The sequence below is a fragment of the Sitophilus oryzae genome, unplaced genomic scaffold, assembly GCF_002938485.1.
Source record: "Sitophilus oryzae breed Bouriz unplaced genomic scaffold, Soryzae_2.0 scaffold_1297_pilon_pilon, whole genome shotgun sequence".
NCBI classification, from domain to species: Eukaryota; Metazoa; Arthropoda; class Insecta; order Coleoptera; family Curculionidae; genus Sitophilus; species Sitophilus oryzae.
The window spans coordinates 13,124,817-13,147,440 of record NW_022145945.1 but is presented as its reverse complement, the minus strand read 5'-3'; the positions used below and the strand labels follow the sequence as shown (position 1 = coordinate 13,147,440).

The following is a 22,624-nucleotide window of genomic DNA, read 5'->3' as shown; positions in this document are numbered from 1 at the left end:
ACCAGTATATGGGCAAGAAGGGACCGATACGTTGCTGGAACTGCGGACAGGTAGGACACGTGCGAAGCCGTTGTAAGGAGAAGAACGAAGAACCGGCTCCGTCGAGGTCGGAAAACTACTAAGGGTCGAAATGAAGGGGCACACGTCGACCTGTACCCAACATGCCCCAACGAAAACTGCTCAAGTCGCCTCGCTACAACACAAATTCAACAGCATTTTTGTGGATGGTTTTGTTGATGGAGAGTTCCGGACCATGCTGTTGGATACAGGTGCGACGAAAACTATCATCAGACCGGACATTCTTAAACATCGAAGAAGGTTAAAACAACACAATGGCGACTACGTACTGCTACGGGGGGCTCCGCTGCTGTCCATGGAGAAGTAAATCTTAATTTTGTTATTGGGAGCACCAGTTTTGAACATCCAGTGTTAGTAGCAGATATCGAAGATGAACTTATTCTCGGAATGAACATCATGACCACTAAAGGTTTTGACCTAAACTTCAAAGAGGGAATTTTGAAAATAAATGAGGAATAAGTGGTTCTACATCGAAAATGTGAGGAGACGCTTCGCGTGGTAGTAGCAGAAGATGTTTCGATCCCTGAGCGCTGTGAGGTATTTTTGGATGGTTGCCTGGAAGGTAAAATGAATAATGGGAGTATTATTCTGTTGGAGCCAAGGAACCATGACAGCGAAATAGGACGAGGGATCGCTGTTGGAAAAGCCCTGCTACGAGCGAAGAAAACTGTACCGGTGAGAGTAATGAATACGAATTATTATTCTGTATCCTTGAAGAAGGGAACCCTGTTAGGGTACTGTTGTTCGGTCTCCTCAGTCATTCGAAGCGTGGAAGCCTCCAAAGTTTCGACTTCAAAAATTCCGGACAAAATGGTGAAGGAGTTAGTAAACGTTAAGGGATTATCTCCCGAAAATAGTAGAAAATTGGGAAACCTGATAATCAAGTATCAAGATGTGTTTGATAAAGGAGAAGCAGGACACAGAGGTCGTACCAATTTAGTACAACATAAAATTGATACCGGAGAAGCACGACCAATCAAACAAAATCCGAGAAGACTTCCGCTCGCCAAACGTGAAGAAGCTGATAAAATCCTTCGAGAAATGAAAGAAGAGGGTGTCATCGAACCATCTAACAGCCCGTGGACATCGCCGGTAGTACTAGTAAAGAAGAAAGACGGTACCACCAGATTCTGTGTTGATTATCGGCAGCTCAATAATGGTACCAAGAAGGATAGCTATCCCCTGCCGAGGATAGACGATACTCTAGACACACTGGCGGGGTCAACGATATTCTCTACGTTAGATCTGAAGAGTGGATATTGGCAAGTCGACATGGCGCCGAAAGACAGAGAGAAGACAGCGTTCTCGGTGGGCTCCGGACTGTGGCAATTTACCGTCATGCCTTTTGGATTGTGCAACGCGCCAGCTACCTTTGAGAGACTAATGGAGTCTGTGTTAAAGGGACTATCCTGGACTACCTGTTTAGTGTACCTGGATGACATCATAGTGGTTGGGAAATCCTTTGACCATCATCTGAAGAATTTGGAAGAAGTTTTCAAGCGACTAGGGAGTTCTGGTTTGAAACTTGCCCCAAGAAATGTCATCTGTGTCAAGAAAAGGTACACTACTTGGGCCATGTAGTCTCCTCCCAAGGAGTTGCGGTAGATCCACAGAAGACCAAGACAGTGGAAGAGTGGCCGATACCTAAAGATAAACATGAACTACGAAGCTTTTTGGGACTATGCACATACTATCGACGCTATGTACAGGGTTTCGCCACATCGCAAAACCATTGACCAGACTTACCGAAGGCGAGAGGCGTTTCTCTTGGGACTCAGATTCTGACGAGGCATTCCGAAAATTGAAGAAAGCCCTGACTAGTGCGCCCATACTTAGCTACCCTCTTGGCAACGGAAACTTTATATTGGATACCGACGCTAGCAATGTTGCGTTAGGCGCTGTTCTGTCTCAGATCCAGCATGGTCAAGAAAAAGTCATTGGTTATTTTAGTAAGACCTTGTCAAAACCGGAAAGGAACTACTGTGTAACCAGACGAGAATTACTAGCAGTAGTTAAAGCAGTGGAACACTTCTACAAGTATCTCTATGGAAGAAAGTTCTTGTTAAGAACAGACCATGCTGCTTTGAATTGGCTGTTGCAGTTTAAGAATCCTGAAGGGCAGGTAGCTAGATGGATTGAACGATTACAAGAATTTGACTACGACACAGAACATCGAGCTGGGGCAATCCATCGGAATGCCGACGCACTTTCCAGAAGACCTTGCGCTAAGGACTGTAAGCATTGTTCCCGAGCAGAAGAGAAAGAAGTGAAACTCCTAAGAACAACTGTGGTTAATGATAGTTGGCAACCCGAAGATCTTGCAAATGACCAAACCAGTGACCCAGAATTAGGTTTAGTAATTAACTGGAAAAACACAGGCCAAAGACCAACGTGGGAAGAAGTTTGCAGATATTCGCCGAACGTGAAGTCGTACTGGTCCCAGTGGAATTCATTGGTAATAGATAACGGATTACTTCGCCGTGTGATTGAGAGACCAGAGGGACAAGAAGAGAGAAGGCAGATCGTCATTCCAAAGAAGAGGGTCCCGGAAGTCTTGGCGGAAGTTCACAATGGAACCAGCGGTGACATCTTGGTGTTACCAAGACACTTGGCAAGCTGCGTGAACGGTTCTACTGGGTGAACTGCAAAGAAGATGTGAGGGCCTGGTGTAAGAAATGTGACATTTGCGCAGCCATTAATGGGCCACAAAAGCGTGGTAAAGCCCCTATGCGCCAGTACAATGTTGGTAGTCCCTTCGAACGAATAGCGATCGACGTGGCTGGTCCTTTCCCGGAGACGAACGATGGCAACAAATACATTGTGGTAGTAATGGATTACTTCAGCAAATGGGTCGAGGCCTACGCGTTGCCAAATCAAGAAGCGTCCACGATTGCTGATGCCCTTGTTAAAGAATGGATCTGCAGGTTTGGTGTTCCCATGGAGCTTCATTCAGATCAGGGAAGAAACTTTGAGTCCAATCTGTTCCAAGGCGTCTGTGAAGTCCTGAACATCCGCAAGACCAGGACGACTGCTCTACATCCACAATCCGATGGGATGGTTGAACGCATGAACAGAACTATCAACCGTTATCTGGCCAAAGTAGTCTCTGACCACCAAAGAGACTGGGACAAATTTCTTCACCTGTTCCTGTTGGCCTACCGTTCATCCGTCCAAGAATCTACAGGGCAAACTCCAGCCAGCATCGTTATGGGACGGGAAGTGCGCCTACCCTGTGATCTGAAATTTGGTTGCCGACCGGGAGAAGAAGTCGCCGGAGAAGATTATGTCCACACACTACGTCAAAGGATGGACGACATTCATCAGAGAGTCCGCCTAAATATTCAAAGTGCTAGTGACCGAATGAAGGAACACTACGACATTCAAGCTGAGCATGGAGGATACCAACCAGGGAAGTTGGTGTGGCTATATAACCCGCAGAGACGTCGTGGGTTATCTCCGAAGCTACAATCCTCGTGGGAAGGGCCATACGAAGTCATGGATAGAATTAATGACGTCGTATACCGTATCAGAAAATTGCCAAAAGGAAAACCGAGGGTAGTCCATTTCAACCGTTTGAGCCCCTACCAAGGCGAAATAGAAGATCGTGCTGGGACCGTGAGAACCTGCAGCTTTGATCCCCCTGATTCGGAGATGTCCTTTGACGATTTCATGGCCCGATACAACAGCAGTGAGAAGGCTCGCTATGGTGTAACCAAAGAAGATCAACGAGACCTCTTTTCCGTGCCTCCTGATTATTCGCTCGCTCATTGTGTGGCTCGAGATTTGCGGATGTCCAGAGGAATCGCTGCGACGTTCAATGAGAAGTTTGGGCGTGTCGGAGAACTACGCCGACAGGATCCAGAGGTTGGAAGCGTCTTGAGGCTAACCGACAATGCACATGGTCAAGCAAGGCACATCTTCTACCTGGTCACCAAGGAATGGTCCCCGAGTAAGCCGACTTATCTCAATCTATGGAAGACCCTGATTGAACTGAGAGAAGCCCTGCTAAACAACAACATTGCACGATTAGCCATTCCGAAGCTGGCGTGTGGACTCGATGGTTTGAGTTGGCGTACAATCCGGAACATGATTGAAGTCTTGTTCAGATTTACGGGAATCGAGATCCTCGTTTGCTGCTACAACCCAAAGCTGAGATCGGGAGAGAAAACTGTAGACTGCTATTTCTACCAGACTTCGCAATGTACCAGGGGCCAGCTTTGCAAATACCTTCATTCACCGTATACATCTCGGGACGAGCATGTACCTAAGAAGGGGGGCAGTGTTGCGGGCCGGTGTGGACTCGACCTAACCTCACAATATGGCCCGCCCTCGGATGACCTTAACATCGCATAGACACCGCAATGATTCATTCGTTCGAGAAGAATCGAGTCCCACTGGAATGGACGAGTACATACGAGAACATTCGAAAACCTTCTCTACGCACCTAACGATCTATGGACAATTCTAGAGTTCTTTACCTGCCGGTATAAAAGCCGGCGGCCGTGGCCTACAGGGGGCAGTTATAAATATACAGTTGACGCGCTAAAATTCAAAATAAATTCTTAGTTATAAATCGTTTGTAAATAGTTCTATAAGTCTTTTATCGTTATTATTTTTGTTCATTAGTGTTAAATAAATAGTGTTTAAATAAATTGTGACTTTCTATCCACACGGAACCGACGAAAAACGTAACAATACCATACACTTGGTATTTCGAGTCAAATTTTTGTTACGAACCGCAAGTTATAATTTCAAATAAACCATATGCAAAAATGTCAAAAGTTGAGATATGATATGTCATTCTATTCAGGGTGTCATTTTATATCGAATAAAGTAAAAAAAAATACTGAGGGAATCATTTAAAAATCAAAAGTTGTAGTCATTTCCGGGGAAACAGGAAGTGACCGAAAACAATTGACTACGTTAATCAATTCTAATTTAAGTCATATACTAACATACCAAATCTCGATTTTTTTTAATAAAAAAGTTACGGGTGAGCCACTTTTGAGACGCTCCCGGTATATAAATTTAACGATTTGAAGGATATGTTTGAAAAAGTGTAGTTTGTTGAAAAAGTAATAAATTTAAAAAGTATTTTTTTACGCGTAAAAAATAATTTTCTACGTGTAACAAATATTTTTTTTTATACGTAAAAAATAGTTTCATGTTTGTAACAAATAGTTTTTTACGTGTAACAAATAGTATACGCGTAAAATAAAATATTAATAAATAATTTGATTCCCTTTCATACAAATAATTTTAATTTTTTTAATAATCACGTGGACTGCTCACAAATACACGTCACGTCACTACGTATATGTAAGCCATTACTACTATCTCGTGTGTCACGGCCTGGAATTTTTACTCCCAGCCCGCGCAATGAATTTTCACCTCAAAAATGTAAATCTTTTCAAAAATTCACTTAAATGTTTTATTAAACACCAACTTTCGCCATGAAGTACAAACATCACTTTATATAAATATTTTTATCTTGATAATAAAAAAATAATATGTTTCATCATATAGTTATCAAAGAATATACTGCGGTCTTCCCGTATGAGCTATGAGAGGATTTGCTAACTCAGTTAACAGCGGCAACCAAAAAGTAAAGAGGCAACCAAGCAATGAGATTTTTGAATGTCCGGAGTGCGGAAGAGAGATAACATCACGTATCGGGCTTTTCAGTCACAGAAAAGCTCATGAAAGGAAACGCCTTGCGTAACCATCTTCTGATGTGTATCAAATACTCGTCAGCAAGTAATGGCAGTAATAGAGTAGAATGTTTAGGAGGGGAGTTAATCACCGCGACGTTACAGATCTATTTTGTGTTCCCCTTTCTTGAATTATAACGAAATATAACTCATTATACAGTCTCAGAGCTTTAACAAAAGCCAGTATCTGAGACGGCTTCACAGAGGCCAGCTCTCCATCCTTTACCTTTTTTATCAGCCGTACCAAAGTTCATGGCACGAACGGTCGTCGTCTCGGCGCACTCAGTGATAAGGTGTTCTGGTGTTTCCTCATTTTCACCACAGAATCTGCATTCGCCGTTGTTTCTCAGCTTCAGCCTACCGAGGTGTTCGTTGAGGAGACAGTGTCCTAATAGAAACTCCGTGACAATCCGAAGATTGTTTTTACTTACGTAAGAAACTTTTATACCCATTCCAAGTTACATCAAGGAAAAACTTTGATTTTGCTTGGTCGTAAGTTCTGAGAAACTTTTACATCCATTCCAGGTTACGGATGGAGTCTTCCAGGTTCTTCAGTTCCGCTTTCAGTTGGTTCCCGCTTAAAAAACAGAACGGTTCTGGTCTAGTTAGTGGAGTGTTCGCTCCTTTTCTAGCTAGATCATTTGCTTTTTCATTGCCATCTATCCTTTGGTGAGCAGGTACCCAGAGTAGGAGGACCTTATTTTCTTTGCCTAATTTGTTGAGCTTCTCTAGGCATTCTTTGACCAAGTTTGAATTGATGGTTACTGAGTTGATCGCGTTTAGTGCTGTTTGATGTAATAAACAAAGTAAGGTTGAACCTGATCACAATAAATTATTATTTTATTCTTTCTTTTAGAAAGCTGCAATTGAAGAATTTCTGTTTATATCAAAAAATTTTACCAATTTTATATCTGCAACCCTGACATTGGAATTCAACTCTCCAATATCACAGACCCCCTGTGATAAATTGTTTGAGACAGGTTTAATTAGAGTCTAAAATTAACTAATGGATTTTTTATTAATAAAATTATTTCCCATCACGTTAATTTGTTTATATTATGGTATATTAGCTGGATGCCAGTCTGCGATCTAAATTTAGCGACATAATTAGCACGGCCAAAAGCGAAACCTATTTAATTTGGCACTGGCTTTCGCCTTTCTTTCATCTTTAACCGTCGCCTATTTTTAGACCTTATAAATTATTGGGGAGCCGCTCTTACACAACTTCCTTATCAAGTGACCTTTGGAGAATCTCTCTTGGAATAACATCTACCACGTTAAGAATTCAACAGTGTCTTTTTTATTTCTATGACAAGGCACACTCCCAGTAGCGTGGCAAATTCTCGCGGGGGCCCCCCCGCAAATTTTTTAGGGGCCCCCCTAAGTACACTCTAAAATTCCTTCAAATACATCATTATTGTGATATCTGCTTGAAATATATTTTTGAATGAACCAATTTCACGAGAACCACAATGTGATATATTTTTTTATATTTTGATAATTGTTTCAACATTTATTTATTTATTATTATAGTACTCTTAAAATACTTAAACTAGAAAACAAACATTTATGCTTCTAATTAATCAAAGTTTTATTAGAAAAAAAACCACTCAACATTTAACTACTAATAACTAAAACACAAATGTGAACAAGAAATTTTAAATATTTATGAAGTACCTTATGGTATATTAGAAAGCCTATTCCTTTTTCCTCGAACTTAACAAAAGGAACTTGTTTACGAAGCTGTCCAAGTCTACCTCTTTTGCTCGATCATTCTTAACTAATATTATGGCCAGTGAGCTTAGGCGATTTTGGGACATAGTAGACCTCGCAAAACTTTTTATTATTTTCAGCTTACAAAAAGTTCTTTCTGGTTCAGCTGATATTGCAGGGAGAACCAGAAACAACTGGGGAATACAGTGCAAATCTCAATCAGTAATTGGTTTTTTTCAAAAATAAAATCTGAAAACTCTGATACTGTGCAAATTTTTGATTTTTTCGTAAAGTAAATTTTTTGCTTGAATAATTATTGTTGAAAAAAGGATTGTGTGCCTAAATGTAATTTTAGTTTTCGGTTTGTTTGATAATTGTTTTTGAAGGATGAGGAGGGGCGGGGGCCTCCAATTTACGGGGGGGTGCCACGCGCCTGCACACTCCAGTCTCAATCTTCGAGGATTATTTTGTAGTCTAATGCTCGGTTTTGAAATGTGGATGTATCGTCGGATGCTGAGAATAAGTTGGACCTCCAGAACAACAAACAGAAGTTTTAAACAGAATGAAAACTCATGTACACCTAAAAATATGCCATATTAATCGCCAACCTCAACAGAGAAGGCATCTAGAGGGAGGAAGGCCAGGTTGTACAAACACAGTTTAAATTCGACTTCATTTGAACTGTGATAAACGCCGAACATTTTTGTTGAGGTATATTTTTCTTGCAATATAAGATTATAAGATGATTAAAGACCCAGTTTCAATAAGTTCCAAGCCTCAATAATGGCTTGCTAAATTTCAATAGTCTATTACCAAATTTTTGATCTAATTTCAACGATAAGAAGTTATTGAACATCTCATTAAAATTTTGAACTTTAAGTCTGAAATCACCTTGAACCAAGTATGTACAATCGGGACTAAGAGGCATAAAATATCGAAATACCTACTTGACAGATGAATTGAAACTTTTAACATTTTTCTACGAATTCTTTTAACTGCTTCTATGATTTTTTTCATTTTTATGTCACATAACTGTACTAATTTACAATAATATTCATGCGAAACCATAGGTATAACACAATACAGTAAATTCGACGACTTGTGTGACGTCATAAATCTTAGGGCTGTGTTTCACAAAGGTCCTGGCAAAATAAGTTAAATTTTGACTAATTTTTTTTGTTTGCTGAAGTGTCGTGATTTTTTGAAACTCCAGAATTATAATATTATTTAATTGCTTCCTTATCAAGTGAACTTGGAGAATATTTCTTGAAGGAACAACTTTACTAACATCTACCAAGTTAAGAATTGTCTCAGAGTAAGACTCTAAAACACACCAAACATCAAATACTTTACATCGTGCATCTTATTGTTGAAAACTATAATAAAGAAATAAAACAAGACGCTTAATAACAAAAAATAGCCAATAATATCTTAGAAAAATTACCATTTTTCATTGCGTAATCTTCAAAACACTGTATTTTTTAACGATGATAGTTGCAGAACAAAACGAAAGTTAAATAAACCCTAACAATCACAAATAACATACATGGTCACCTTTGGTCGATGAGAATGTGCGTAGTTCGACGATCAAACCCTCTTAATTCCTGGCTCAAAGAATCCAGAGGCTGCTTGAAAGCCTGTTCTAACTGTCTGGTGTTTCTTTCATCCATGAACTTCGAGTGCAATTGAATAACTCGTCCAGCTGATGCAGCACTAACATGTTCTTTTTCCAAACCTTGTTCTATGGCCTTACGACTGCTTAAAAGCAGTTGAGCTGCAATTCCACCGGAAGATTTTCCTCTCAAGAATCTTTGTTCTGCTCTGAGTTCACGTTCGATCTGTTTGTCTTCGTCTGGATTATATTCAATATCGTCCTTCATTCTGCTTTTCAGTTTATTAATTTCCTTGACTAGTTTGTCCTTTTTACGTGTTTCCTGTTGGATTTTCGTGGTGATTCTCGCAGCACTGACCGACTCGGACAACAGGAAGCTGGAACTGGCGTGATGACCACGGGCCATACGAAGTTTGGCGTTTCTTTCCGTTCTTTCGGACACTTTCGCCAGGTCTTGCTCGGAGTAACTGCTAATTCGCGTCGGGTCAAACTGGTCCAGGCCCAGTTCCTCGGTCCAGGGAAGGTGGGGGACCGATACGTGTTGTCCGTGCGTTTTTTCATCGATAAAGTCGACCATGGGTTGGTAAAAATTCATACCGACGCCGTAGTTGTACTTGTAAAGCTGGGTTTTCGGTTGCCATTTGATTTCGGCAGGCATAGCGAGCGCTCTTCAGTAAACAAACTCGGAAACTGAGGTCGTTAAGCAATGAAAACTTTATATATGGGTCTTTGGTAATTTTTTGGCGGTGTTCGGAGGTGTTTGTCACTTAGTCGAAATATCGTTTGCTGAACTTTGGGTGTTTTATCAAAGTCTAATTAATTACATAAAGGCTATTTTTAGACGAGTTGTCGTTATTTTTAATTAAACATTTGCGACAATAAACTCTATAGGGTGGACCAAAAATTTAATATTCCTGATTATAATATGCATGTACTATAATAAGCTAACCTACTTGTATTTGAAAGAGAATCATTGCCATATAATAGGTCTGTTCGTTTTCCTGTTATTATTGATTCTGAATCGTCCTAGAACTCTCCAGCGCATGCGCAAATGAAATAATGTCTCCATATTTCCTTCTGCGCATACGCATCACAATTCTAGGACGGTTCAGAATTGGTAATAACAGGAAAACAAAAAAAGCTAATAAAGCAATATAGAGTAGTACTAGATTTAAACAATAGCATTTGAATTTTTAGCAACCAATGGTTAATTTGCAGTTGAAGTTCCTATTAGCACGTAGTCTCCTGCTAGCACTTAGACTACTGGTAGTAAAATGCTACATATGGCCCATCTTACTATAGGGCGCAGAAACGTGGTCTCTCAAGGCTAGCACCCTGAACTGCACCGAGGCTTTCGGAATGTGGACTCTCCAGAGACTCTTACGTGTGTCATGAACCGCACATGCTACCAACGAAGAAGTTTTAAGAACTGCAGGCTATGAATGAGAAATACTTAACATAGTTAAAGAAAGAAACGTTTCCTACCTCGCCCCTATCCTTAGAGGAAACAAATATTACATTCCTAAACTAATTTTACAAGGAAAAATAGAGGGACGGCGAGGCCCACAAAGAAAACAACATTCCTAGCTAAGAAACATACGGGATTGGTGTAATATCAGCGACGCAGCCACCATATTTCAAAGAGCCGAAAACGGCACTCTACACATTATATGAAGAGTACAGACAATCGCCAACGTGCGGCTAAGCACAAGACACAGGAAGAAGAAGAATGGTTAATTTAACTAAATATTTTATTTATTTAAAAAGCTTGAAAATGCCTATTATAACAGAACGTATACGATAGCAATACAACTAAGAGGAGCTCTCTTTGTGTAAAACTGTTTTTAATAATGACTAGAAATTAAACACTTACCGGATAGCTTCGATTTCCTCGTCCTTCTCAGCTAAACGCTTCTCAGCTTCGTGACGGAATTGGGCCAATTCAGAAGACAAGCGCTGAGAACGTTGTTCCTCAGCTTTGCGGCCCTAAAGGCATAAAAATAAAATAAAAAAATTTAAAATGAAATGAAATAATGTAAGCTTCATAGATTATTTTAAGTAATAACTAATTTAATCTAAATAGACAGATTAGATTTTGGATTTAAACAAGTTAATTCTCGTAGTAACTTTATAAGTTCCGTCTAAGGACTGAAACATTGGTCTCTATTCTGACAAACCAATCAACTAGGGCGTATCAAACTGATCCTCATCAAATTGACACCTTGAATTAATCTTGTTAAAGACTTAAATTAATATAAGGTATCAGAAACATCAGACGCTTTAAAATAAATTTTTTGATCTAACAAGTACATCAGAAAGGAAATAAAAGTTATGAAGTATGCAATGCATTCGCCTGATAAAGACACAAACAAATATTGACAATTGCAACTGATGAATGAGATGCTCAATAGATGAAATTATTGAATCTATTAAAAATAGCTGATCGAATGTCCCAGGATTGATAAATAAACCCCTAGACCAACAGATTACCATAAAGATGTCGAGACAGCTGTGAATTTATGGCCCAGAAAAGATTACAAATGCAGACCAAGACAGACTCTCAAAACAACAGAATTGAATTTACTAAACTCAATATGTAGCAACTTCAATATCTCTATTTCTATGAGTTGCAATTTTGAGCGTTAAAGTTATTGTAAATCATATATTAAAAGTACCAGAAAAAAAAGACAGCTAGATATGTTCTTCAGTTTTTATGTAAAATAGGAATAAGAACTGTGTCATCAACATATACATTATACATACCTTATATAACCGGAAAAGAAGTGAGGATATAAGAGAAACATGTGAAATACAGGATGTAGTAAGATGGGCAAGAAACAGGAGAAAAGAGTGGAGAAGACCATGTGGACAGGATGCCAAACGACCGGTTAGCGAAAATTGCTAAGGAGAAAAGATCCAACACTCCTCGACAGCCGGGACGACCACTTATAAGTTGGTATGAAAACTGGTCTTAATCATCCCAACTGTTCTTAGGGAACCATTGAAGAAAACACAGGCCTTGGTCCTAACGTACGAAGAAGAAGAAGAGAAAGACAACATGATCAACTCGATGAAACACATGAAGACACATATCATAGCCAAACTGTTTCCAAAAATCCAGAATGTAGACCGTTTCAACAAAATATTTTTGTTTCTCTACAGAATTGAAACTATTTGAATACGAACACTATGGGATACCATGGAACTTTAAAAGAAGACAGCAGTGCTAAGACTATTTAGGGAAATGTGATAACATTGAGCATTGAATGAGTCTATTCAGAACGGTACTTTACAATGACAATAGAAATTACATTCACATTTCAGGTAGGTTTATTTATTCACTCAAAATAAATTATAAGTTATAATATTATATTATAATAGCGTATAGTATTCTGTTGAAAAAAGTTTAAATATTACTTACAGCTTCAGCTTCTTTGTATGCGGCGGTGAGTTCATCACGTTCATTTTCCAAACGACGAAGTTCAAGTTCCACTTCGTGAAGGCGGCGGGTGAGTTCGGTGATGGTGACTTTGGCATCACCCAAGTCGTCTGAAAATCATTAAGTACATTAATTGAGATTGAAAGTACAAAATCTATTCACAGAGTGAGTCCTTGGAAAAGATTTTGGTTTTCAAAAATGAACTTAACTGATTTTTGTAGTGTAATAAATGGAGTTTAAAAATTAGTATTATATAAATCTTTTATCAGAGACACTAAACGTTATTTTACTGACTTTTTAAAATCCTAAATAAAACATTACTTATCGATAATAATAATTATTGTAAACAATAATTTTAGTTTGATAAATTAGTCAAACCAAGACGTACTGATAGCGTCTAACATATCTAATAATTATTCACATAAAAGACAATATTTTGATTAAGGGAATTACTGCATGTCATAAATTCAAAATTTTTTGGACATAGATATAGGCATTGAAGAACTGGAGGTCAACACTTGCAGTTCTTCAATGCAAATAAGAATCGATGGTTTTATGGACTGTTAAAGACAGGTAGATAAAGAAAGGGACATACCGGCCAACTTCTTGTTCTCTCTGATCAAGGCGTCCTTTTGTTCCCTGGTCTTGTCCAATTCGTGGACGGTGCGTTGCAATTCGGAAACCTTGACTCTGAGATCCCTCTGGCTTTGTTCGTACAACTGGACGGTCTCGTCCAAACGGCTCTTCAAATCGATGTTGATTCTCTCCAGCTGTTCCACGCGCTTTTGCAATTCCCTGTAAAACTTATTTATTAATATCAATTAACAAAATACTTAAATTATTACAGGCTTATGATTTAATGCAAATGGAACTAGGAGAAATTAATTTTTGTAATAATTTTGAAAAAAAAACAACGTCAGGGTGGGCTTTAAGACGCACCACCATGCAATCAGTGAGATCGAAAACTGTGATGGACTGCCGAGAAGTGCTGTCCTGGCTGCGCCAAGGCGGAACAACTCTGTGCTGGGTGTCAGGGCACAGCTATGTGGTGGGCAATCAAGGAGCAGACAAACTCGCCAAAGAGGGCGCCAGGAGAGAGGCTGTGGCAGATGATCCACCACCTGTGACGAATAGCGCACTGAAGGGAGTTATAGAAACTACCATCAAGGCCTATCAGCAAGAGATGTGGCAACACCGTGAGGACTACGCTATAGTTCGAAGACTGTGGCCAGTGGTCAATAGCAAAAAGACAAAACAACTACTATAGCACAAAAAAAATCTAGTACGCATAATTTTATTTTACCCCACGGGGGTAAATCTCGTGAGATGGAAAATTTCCAACGATGACTACTGCGGGGAATAGGGATAAGAAGAAGAAATCATAGAACACCTGCTGTGTCATTGTCCGGCACTGGACTACCGACACTTTAAAACTCTAGGGTACGATTTTTTGGAGGGACTTGAGGAAGCAGCAGAAGCCAACATCAGCGGCATCGGGAACTTTAGGAAGAGCTAGAAATGTTTTAACGCAAAGAAAAAATGAGAGGAAGGTTTTGGAAAAGGCTAGAACCAAAGGAACTATGCACCCATCCCTTCAAAGACCTGCATGAACTGGGTGCAGATATAGAAAATTGACACACAATAGGCCTTTTCCATAGGACGGTCCCTTTACATTGAGAAAAGAAAAACTGAATTAGAAACTCACCATTTTAACATACACCAATGATGAGTTATTAAAATTTAATAAAGATTCAAGTCTAAAATGATAGTTTTATTCAAAATTTGACTTTATCTTGAACATTTAAACAAATATTTTCCAGTCCAGAAAATAATATAGTTTGATTACAAATCATCCCAAGCCTGTCTTATCTAAATCACTTTACCTGGCGGTGTTGTTTGCCTTCTCCAAATCGATGATCAGAACCTCAACCTCCGACTGCAAGCGAGATTTCTGCTTCTCCAAGTTGTTCACTTTCACAAGCAGAGCCTCGATATGCTCCTCCTGTTCCTGAAGACGGGCGTTGAACTTCCTGCGCAGTTCCTCAACTTCTTCGGCACGAGCGGCGGCCTCGGTCTCGTACTTGGACTTCCAGACCTGGACCTCGCCCTGGGACTTGACCAGTTGCCTTTCGAGGTCCAAGCGGGCCTCGCTCTCTTCTTCCAGCTGGACGCGGATGGATTCCAGTTCGACCTCGACCTGGTGGAGCTGGGCCTCGAGGAGGGACCTCCTTCTTTCGTCGTCTTCGGCACGGCGACGAGCGTCATCGAGTTGGCCGGCCAGTTGGGATTTGAGGTAGTTGGCATTTTCGAGGTGGACCTGGGAATTTGTGAATAATAAATAGGTTAGTTTTAATTACTCGTTGATACTACTAACATGGTTAGCAAAACGCACGTTCATATACCGGGTGGCGTATCGTCGTTGGAAACAGAAATACCATGCAAATTTTAAACTGTCTAAATATTGGCTTTCCTATTGATTTTACAGCAAAGTCGTAAATAGATTTTTTTTGAGTATGATAAGTATATACAGGGTGCGTCTCAAAAGTGACTACCCCCTATAACTTTTTTATTTTTTCAGATAAAAAAACGATATTTGGTATATTACATAAATTAGGAGTGATTGACGTATTCAATTGTTTTTGACTACTAAGTGAAGACTACTAAGGTGAAAGAGGAAGTCTTCCTCTTTCACCGGAAATGATCACAACTTTTGATTTTTAAATAACACCCTCGGTATTTTTTTTACTTTAATCGAAAGAAATTAACACTCTGAATAGAATGACATATCATATGTCAACTTTTAACATTTTTGCATATGGTTTATTTGAAATTGTAACGTGCGTTTCATAACGAGAATTTGACTCAAAATAATACAAACCTTAATGTCTTGGACTTCCTTTGTAAGTTCGATGTTCTCTTGGGAAAGACGTTGCTTGTGGGAAGTGATGTCTACGACGGTGCGGTTGAGTTCCTCGATTCTGACGTTGAGTTCGGTGATGGTGATCTCGAGCTTTTCGGAGTGCTTTACGGCGATGAGGCGTTCCTTGTTCACGCTCTCCACTTGGGACAGGAGTTCGTAAACTTCGGTTTGGAATTTGGATTTTTCCTTTTCAGCCCTAAAATCAATAAAATACTGTTACGTTTTTCGTCGGTTCCGTGTGGATAGAAAGTCACAATTTATTTAAATACAATTTATTTAACACTAATTAACAAAAACAATAACGATAAAAGACTTAAAGAACTATTTGCAAACGATTTATAACTATTTATCTAGAAAGAATTTATTTTGAATTTTAGCGCGTCAACTGTACTCGTCTATTGTCTGCCCTCTACAGGCCCCAGCCGCCGGCTTTTATACCCACAGCTAAAGATTTCTCGAATAGTCCATAAATCGTTAGGTGCATAGAGAAGGTTTTGAATGTTCTCGTATGTACTACTCCATTCCAGTGGAACTCGTTTTTTCTCGAACGTTCGAATGAATCATTACGGTGTCTATTCTTTAATGCGATGTTAAGGTCATCTGAGGGCGGGACATATAGTCAGGTTAGGTCGAGTCCACACTGGTCCGCAACAATACATATATTTCATATCAATTAAACTTTTAGTTGCGTAATCGCGCGATTTTTTAATTCATTGTTGCCAACCATGGACATATTCGACGCTGTGCTGACTAACAGGAATTTTAATTTCGCGCTGGGGATTCAGGTGGTAGCTCTGCTGTAAAAAATGTCAAGTTGCCGCATTTATTTATTTATTTCCTGACATTGTCATTCGTTTTGACACTTTAGTTGTGTATTAGGAGTTTTTGGTTTAAATAAATAGTGTTCTGATACTGCAAGCTTAAACATTTTTACCAGCAGACCTTTACTAGTCGAACATTTTTATTTTTAGAACCTCTTTTAGTGCAAAGTGTACAAGATTGCTTAATAGCCGTAAAAAACTCATCGCACCTTTATTAGAATATTTTGAACGGGAAAGCGGTAGTAATGGTTCTTTAAGTGCTGTTAAGAAGGTGAATTTTGTTGATGTAATTAATAACTATTTATATATTTATAATTAATTTATTTTTGTTTCCTAAAATATTTTGATTAAAAGAAAATATATAAAAGTGGACAACACAGTGCCGGTCAAGCTTAATCACGTGACTAAAAGTTTATTTGGCATGAACTGTAGATATGTTGTTAAATTTGGTAGTGTATTGTTTTCTCTTAATATTTAGATATTCATGAAAAAGTCTCTGTATGATTATAAAAACTGGTAAGTAATATAAAATTGAATTTATTTATATCATGAAAAGATCCATCTTTTCATGATATTTTGACAACGTTTTGTGCAATATGAAACTCCATCATCAATGGCGAAAAAATCGTCCAATTTAAATTAAAGGGTATAGCTGGATTAATATGGGAAATCTGCCCCGCAGCTTTTTTGACTAGCACTGTGGGGATCGATTTGGTGTTGAATCAAAATAATTCAACTAAATTTTTAGCCCTTTAACTCAGACGGGTTTCGAAATTTTCAAAAACCCTGTTTTTTCAATTTTATTTTTATTTTTATAGTGAAATTCAAAATTAATTAATGATGATTTTTTTCTAATTCTTAGAAGTCCAACACATGAAAAAATAATATGATCATGATTCTTAAACGAAAAGCCGATTTTTAGCGGAGGAAAATAAATTAAAATCTTCATTTTTTCACCTTTGTGAAATATGTCACTACTAAAAATCGTTCGAAAATGTCTTTTATACTTCTTTACATTGAGGAATTTTTTGAAGTGTGAAACAATATGAAAAAAATTAAAAAAACATAGACACATTTTTCTTCTGAAATCATTTTTGTTTCTAAAATCTTCTCGGACTCATTTTTTATAATAATCTTTTGTTTATTTTTGGCAAGGATGTATTTTTAACGAAAAAAGATTTACTAACGCACTTTTTTAAACTAAACAAAAATATGAGTTAGTTAAAACAAAAGATTTTAGAAAAAAAAAATTAATTTTTTCATATTGTTCCACCACTTCAAAAAATTCTAAAAAATTCCTGAGTGTATAGAAGTATAAAAGACATTTTCTGGCGATTTTTAGTGAGTGACATATTTCACAAAGGTTAAAAAAAATGAAGATTTAAATTTTCTTTCCTCCGCTAAAAATCGGCTTTTCGTTTAAGAATCATCATCATAATATTATTTTTTTCATAAAGCTAAAAATTTAGGTGAATTATTTTGATTCGACACCAAATCGATCCCTTGAGTGGGAGTAAAAATATCCGCGCGGCGGGGGCAGATTTTTTTACTCTAAACTTTTTTAAACTATTTGTGATTTATTTTTTCACCAAAAAATTATAATAACCGTGCCTTAAAACTGACATTAATTGTGTTTAACAATTCTATGTCATAGAATAATAAATAATAATCCTAGTTTGTTTTTTTTTCTTCGGTTAAAATATCAAAATAATGTTTTACTTCACAGTTTAGATTAGCCAGCCGGCTATTTTGTCGGCTAAAACGAGATATTTAGAACACCGGCCGTATATTTCTGTCATCTAAAAATAATTTTCCCCTGTTTACCAGATATTTTCAGCCAGGCGTAGTACGTATATTTTGTCAAAATACCACCGATAGATCATTTCATTACAATTCATAAATGTCATAGCCGAATTCTAGAACTATATTTTACGTAACTATGCAGTTTATTAACTATACCGGGTGCCTCTCAAAAGTGGCTCACCCTTATAACTTTTTTATTTTTTCAGTTAAAAAAACGAGATTTGGTATGTTAGTATATGACATAAATTAGGATTGATTGTCGTATTCAATTGTTTTCGGTTACTTCCTGTTTCACCATAAATGACTACAACTTTTGATTTTTAAATGGCACCCTGGGTATTTTTTTACTTTATTCGATAGAAAATGACACTCTGAATAAAATGACATATCATATATCAACTTTTATATCATTCTAAGGCTGCATTCCGTTGCAAAACCAGGCGAACCAGACCGGTAAACTACGGTAAAGAGCGGTTCCTGAAAAACATCGGTTTGATACGGAACGGTTTGGTAAAATGCTGGAAACGTCAAATGTTGACATTTACTAAATTTCAATACCTCTATTATAAAATTTATCTTTTATGCATTTTTAATGTACAGCTGGTTCCAAAAAAAATGAATACGACTCTTTACACATTTTTTTCGAATATTTGAGCAGTGTATATTTATGTGTCAAGTATTTTGACATGTTAAGGTTATTGTGACATTGAATAAAACGATTTTGTTTTTGACAAAGTGGCAAATACATTTTTCAGAATGTCAGCATGACATGAGTAGAGAAATGGGGGACTGGTATCATAAAATATACTGCCCGAAATAATAAAAATAAGTTTTAAATCGTATTCAATTTTATTGGAACCAGCTGTACCTATTCTCTGCCTTTACGTTTGCTTCTTCCTTTTCTTCTTCTTCGTTTGCGTTTTCTTATTCTCAATGGAGTTTAATCTTCATTCTCAATGGAGTTTAATCTCCTTCAATGGAGTTTAATATTGAAAATTACTTTATTAATAAACTGTAAAACTCGTTAGACAGTTCAAGTGAAGATTTGCAGGTCCAATATTAAAACAGATCAATAATAAATAAACAAATCTAATCAATATTTATATTTTTATAGCTTACAAAACATTCACGATTACTTCTTTTCTTGTTTTTCATGTTTTCTTTAAATGTTTCCGACTTTAAGAAACTATGCGCGGGTGATCTGGCAAATGTTCCTATCCACTGAAACAATAACTTTACAGGAGGCAATAAAAACGGTATTTTCAAAAACGGAACGATTTAAGCTTGATTTTCATGCATCCGTTGTCCGACGATACGATGATACGATATTAATTTTATTGGTTGAATTTAAAGACTTCGGTTGGTTAGAAACGGTTAACCAATCGAAGTCTTTAAAATCAACCAATAAAATTAATATCGTACCATCGTATCGTCGGATAACGGATGCATGAAAATCAAGCTTTAGAAGGCTGGGCTATTGAAAATACATTATAATATATGTTTTCTATTAAATACTATTTATTTGGAAACAATTAAACTGCAAACTTGTTTATTAAATCAGATAGGATTTTTTGCTTTTGATAAAATGGCACATAGGATTATATTTGTATTTTAGGATTATAAAGGATAGGACGTTTTGCTTGTGGTAAAAGTAAGATAGGCTAATTTGCTTTCATAGTTTTTTAGTATATATAGTAAATATATAGTAAATCACCTTAATTTTAGTTCAAAATATAACTAAAAAATCCAACAAGCACAAGAAGCGTGTCACGACTCGCTGGTTTTTAACGCAAAGTTATGAAGATAGGAGAAATTGCTTCTTAATATCACCCGATCATAGATAGGAGCTTTTGCTGTTTAATCAAAATACGTAGATAGGAGTTTGTGTGACCAGAATAACAGCCGGTTTCAGATAGGAGGTTTTCTTTTCTTTGAATTGTGCCGTAAATTTTTTATTTTCAGATATTACCTTTTGTCAATACGTGCATAATGACTCATAGAACGTTATGCTAAAATAATCTCAATTTTTAAAAAAATGACAGATAGGAGCATTTGCCAGATCACCCGCGAATGGTTGCATAATAAGTTTAAATGGTCCTAAAAAGTCATTCTATTTAGTTAATGAAATTTATTCACCCTTACTGCCTACCTCCATTGCTTTTGGATGTAAGTACAAAATATTATCACAAATTTTAGAAATTAAATAAGAATTTCACTCGAACTTCCAATATTTGCTTGATTTGTGTCACATAAATGACATTGATTGACAAACAAAACCAGAAAACCAGCCTTTTCGCGCTGGTTAGTTAGGTGACAGTTATAACCGAATTTTTCAGGAACCGTGTTCCGTAATAAAAAAACTTTCAGGAAACCGATAGAAACGGAACATAAAACCATAACCAAGGTAAGCAACGGAATACACCCTAACTTTTACATATGCCAAAAAATTGTTTCTTAGAAAAACTCGAATTATACAGATTATGGCAAGGTGAGTTAATTACCTACATAATTGTGTGCGTTTAAATAATCTGACGTTTTATCGTATATGGAAATGATGTGCTACATGACATTAGTCTATGATGATGTGGGTGATTGACGTGACACAAAGGGTTGGTTGTGGTTGATTTCTCTTCAAAAATACCTATTTCCCAGAAATGAAAATAAGCTCCTAACAAGATTTCTGGAAGATATGGTATAATATTGTATATGGCATTTTAGTCAATATGAAAATATATGGTTTTAGATTTAATGCTGTTTATTATAGACAAAAATGTGCCATTGTTTAAGAAATGAACATTATTAATATCACAATCGTAATAAAATACTGAGGCTAGAAAACTTCGTTATGCAGGACTAATAAGGCGGGCGAGTGCTATTTATAACTCTATACGACCGGTGTCGAACAAAAACGAGTATTTCGTAAAAATATTCGGAATTTTTGTGGAAAGCTCCGGATTAAAATACTTTTTCTCAATTAATTTTTGTCAAGGATTTAATCTGTTAATTCTGGTTTCGATTGTACTACAAAAAGATGTGGTAAAAATAACAGATATTTGAGGCTTAGGCCGGCTTAGGCAATGAAATTTTCCAAATAATGTGAGAAAAATCGCATATTGAATAAAACGATTAGAAAGGAGCATATGCATAAATTTAGGTGGAACGCGATTGGAGATTAATATGGGTGACGTAATTTCCGGTTCATCGTGCCGTTCTAATTATATTTAAAACGTGTAAAAATATAATGTAGGATAAACTCAAAAATATGTTGGTCTTGTTTTGCGCTGTCAATTAATGTTATTAGTTATCAATTTTGTTAAAAAAATATATATCTAACAAAAATATGTAAGTTATAATAGTTATATATTTAATAACAAAAATATCAGATACACTATTGAAACACCTAAGTCAAATTGCCGTAGCATAATTATTTTTCACAAGTAGAACATTTCTACCAGCTCTATTAATATTTTGCTGATATTTATTTATTCTTTCACCTCTTAATCAAATTTATTACTTTTTTCAAAGGAATCAAATTTTTAAAATAAAACTTTCGTAATGATATAAATTGTAAAATAAAAAGTATGGAACTGATACGGAATGGAACATAGATTTAGTAAGAACAGATATCACATTGTGCATTTTAACCCGATCAAACAACCGGAGGTTGACTACGTACTGTAAAAACCAATTGAGATAGAGAAGGCGACATTGCCACATCTCAAATTTGCGCCTATCTACTTAGTTTGATTTGCAGAAAAGGTGACTTTAAAACCTTCACCGGATATCAATAAATCTCAATTTCTTAATTAAATTAATAGTTTATCTTTAAAGAAGCATGCGTAATAATATGTTATTAACCAGAGGATCTATGCGTTACTATTAAAGGACATGTTTACTGTTTAATGTGCTGAAACGTCTAGAACTATTGGCAACGTCGCTGCTTGCCTTCCAGAATGAAATGAGCCGTCCGTCCCACTACCCCTCGCGACGGCCCTTGGTCCGTTATAGCGTACTACGTTTAGCTTACGGTGTGTTTGAAGTCGGAATCAAGGCCGAAGTGAACTTTTCAGTGGTTTTCAGTAGTTTTTGTTTTTGTTTAACGTACTTTTGAATCTGCTAATTTTCCATATGGTAGGACAGTGTCAAATGTGTAGAAGAATAAGCTCAAATTACCCGAATTTGTCTTTTCACAGGTAGGTATTGTTTCCGCCGTAATCGTACATAGGCGTCCTACAAGGGAGCCTCTCAAAATTAAAATAATTTCTAATTATATTTGTTGAATTTTGATCTATTAAAACAAGAACGTAGTAGCCGGTAATTGAATTATAATTCGTCTCAATTACTACCCAACTGTTGTAGATCATAACAAATTTGAATGTAAACGTTGCATTTGAAACTTTATTATATACCAGAAAGTGACAATTTGATGACTTTTTTTAAATTGCGTCATATTTTGGTCATTATATACGATATTCTAAAGGAATTTTGCTCAACAAATAAACAAAGGTGTTTACCCGACCTTTTTTA

The 22,624-nt window shown here is 37.0% G+C and overlaps 2 protein-coding genes across 2 annotated transcripts in view; both read right to left on the bottom strand.

Annotated features, from left to right (window-relative positions):
• The window catches only part of LOC115874816 (paramyosin, long form-like), a 55,887-nt gene that overhangs the window by 12,568 nt on the left and 20,695 nt on the right, over positions 1–22,624 (bottom strand). Inside the window, exons 5-9 of the mRNA XM_030890115.1 lie at positions 15,432–15,669; positions 14,437–14,870; positions 13,149–13,348; positions 12,536–12,663; positions 10,988–11,100 (exon numbers count right to left, since the gene is read on the bottom strand). Of these exons, the coding sequence (XP_030745975.1) occupies positions 10,988–11,100; positions 12,536–12,663; positions 13,149–13,348; positions 14,437–14,870; positions 15,432–15,669 (1,113 nt within the window). The remainder of the gene's footprint in view (positions 1–10,987; positions 11,101–12,535; positions 12,664–13,148; positions 13,349–14,436; positions 14,871–15,431; positions 15,670–22,624) is intronic.
• Positions 9,038–9,815, bottom strand: LOC115874817 (paramyosin, short form-like). The gene has a single exon (XM_030890116.1). The coding sequence runs from the start codon at positions 9,770–9,772 to the stop codon at positions 9,053–9,055; it is 720 nt and encodes a 239-aa protein (XP_030745976.1). The 5' UTR covers positions 9,773–9,815; the 3' UTR covers positions 9,038–9,052.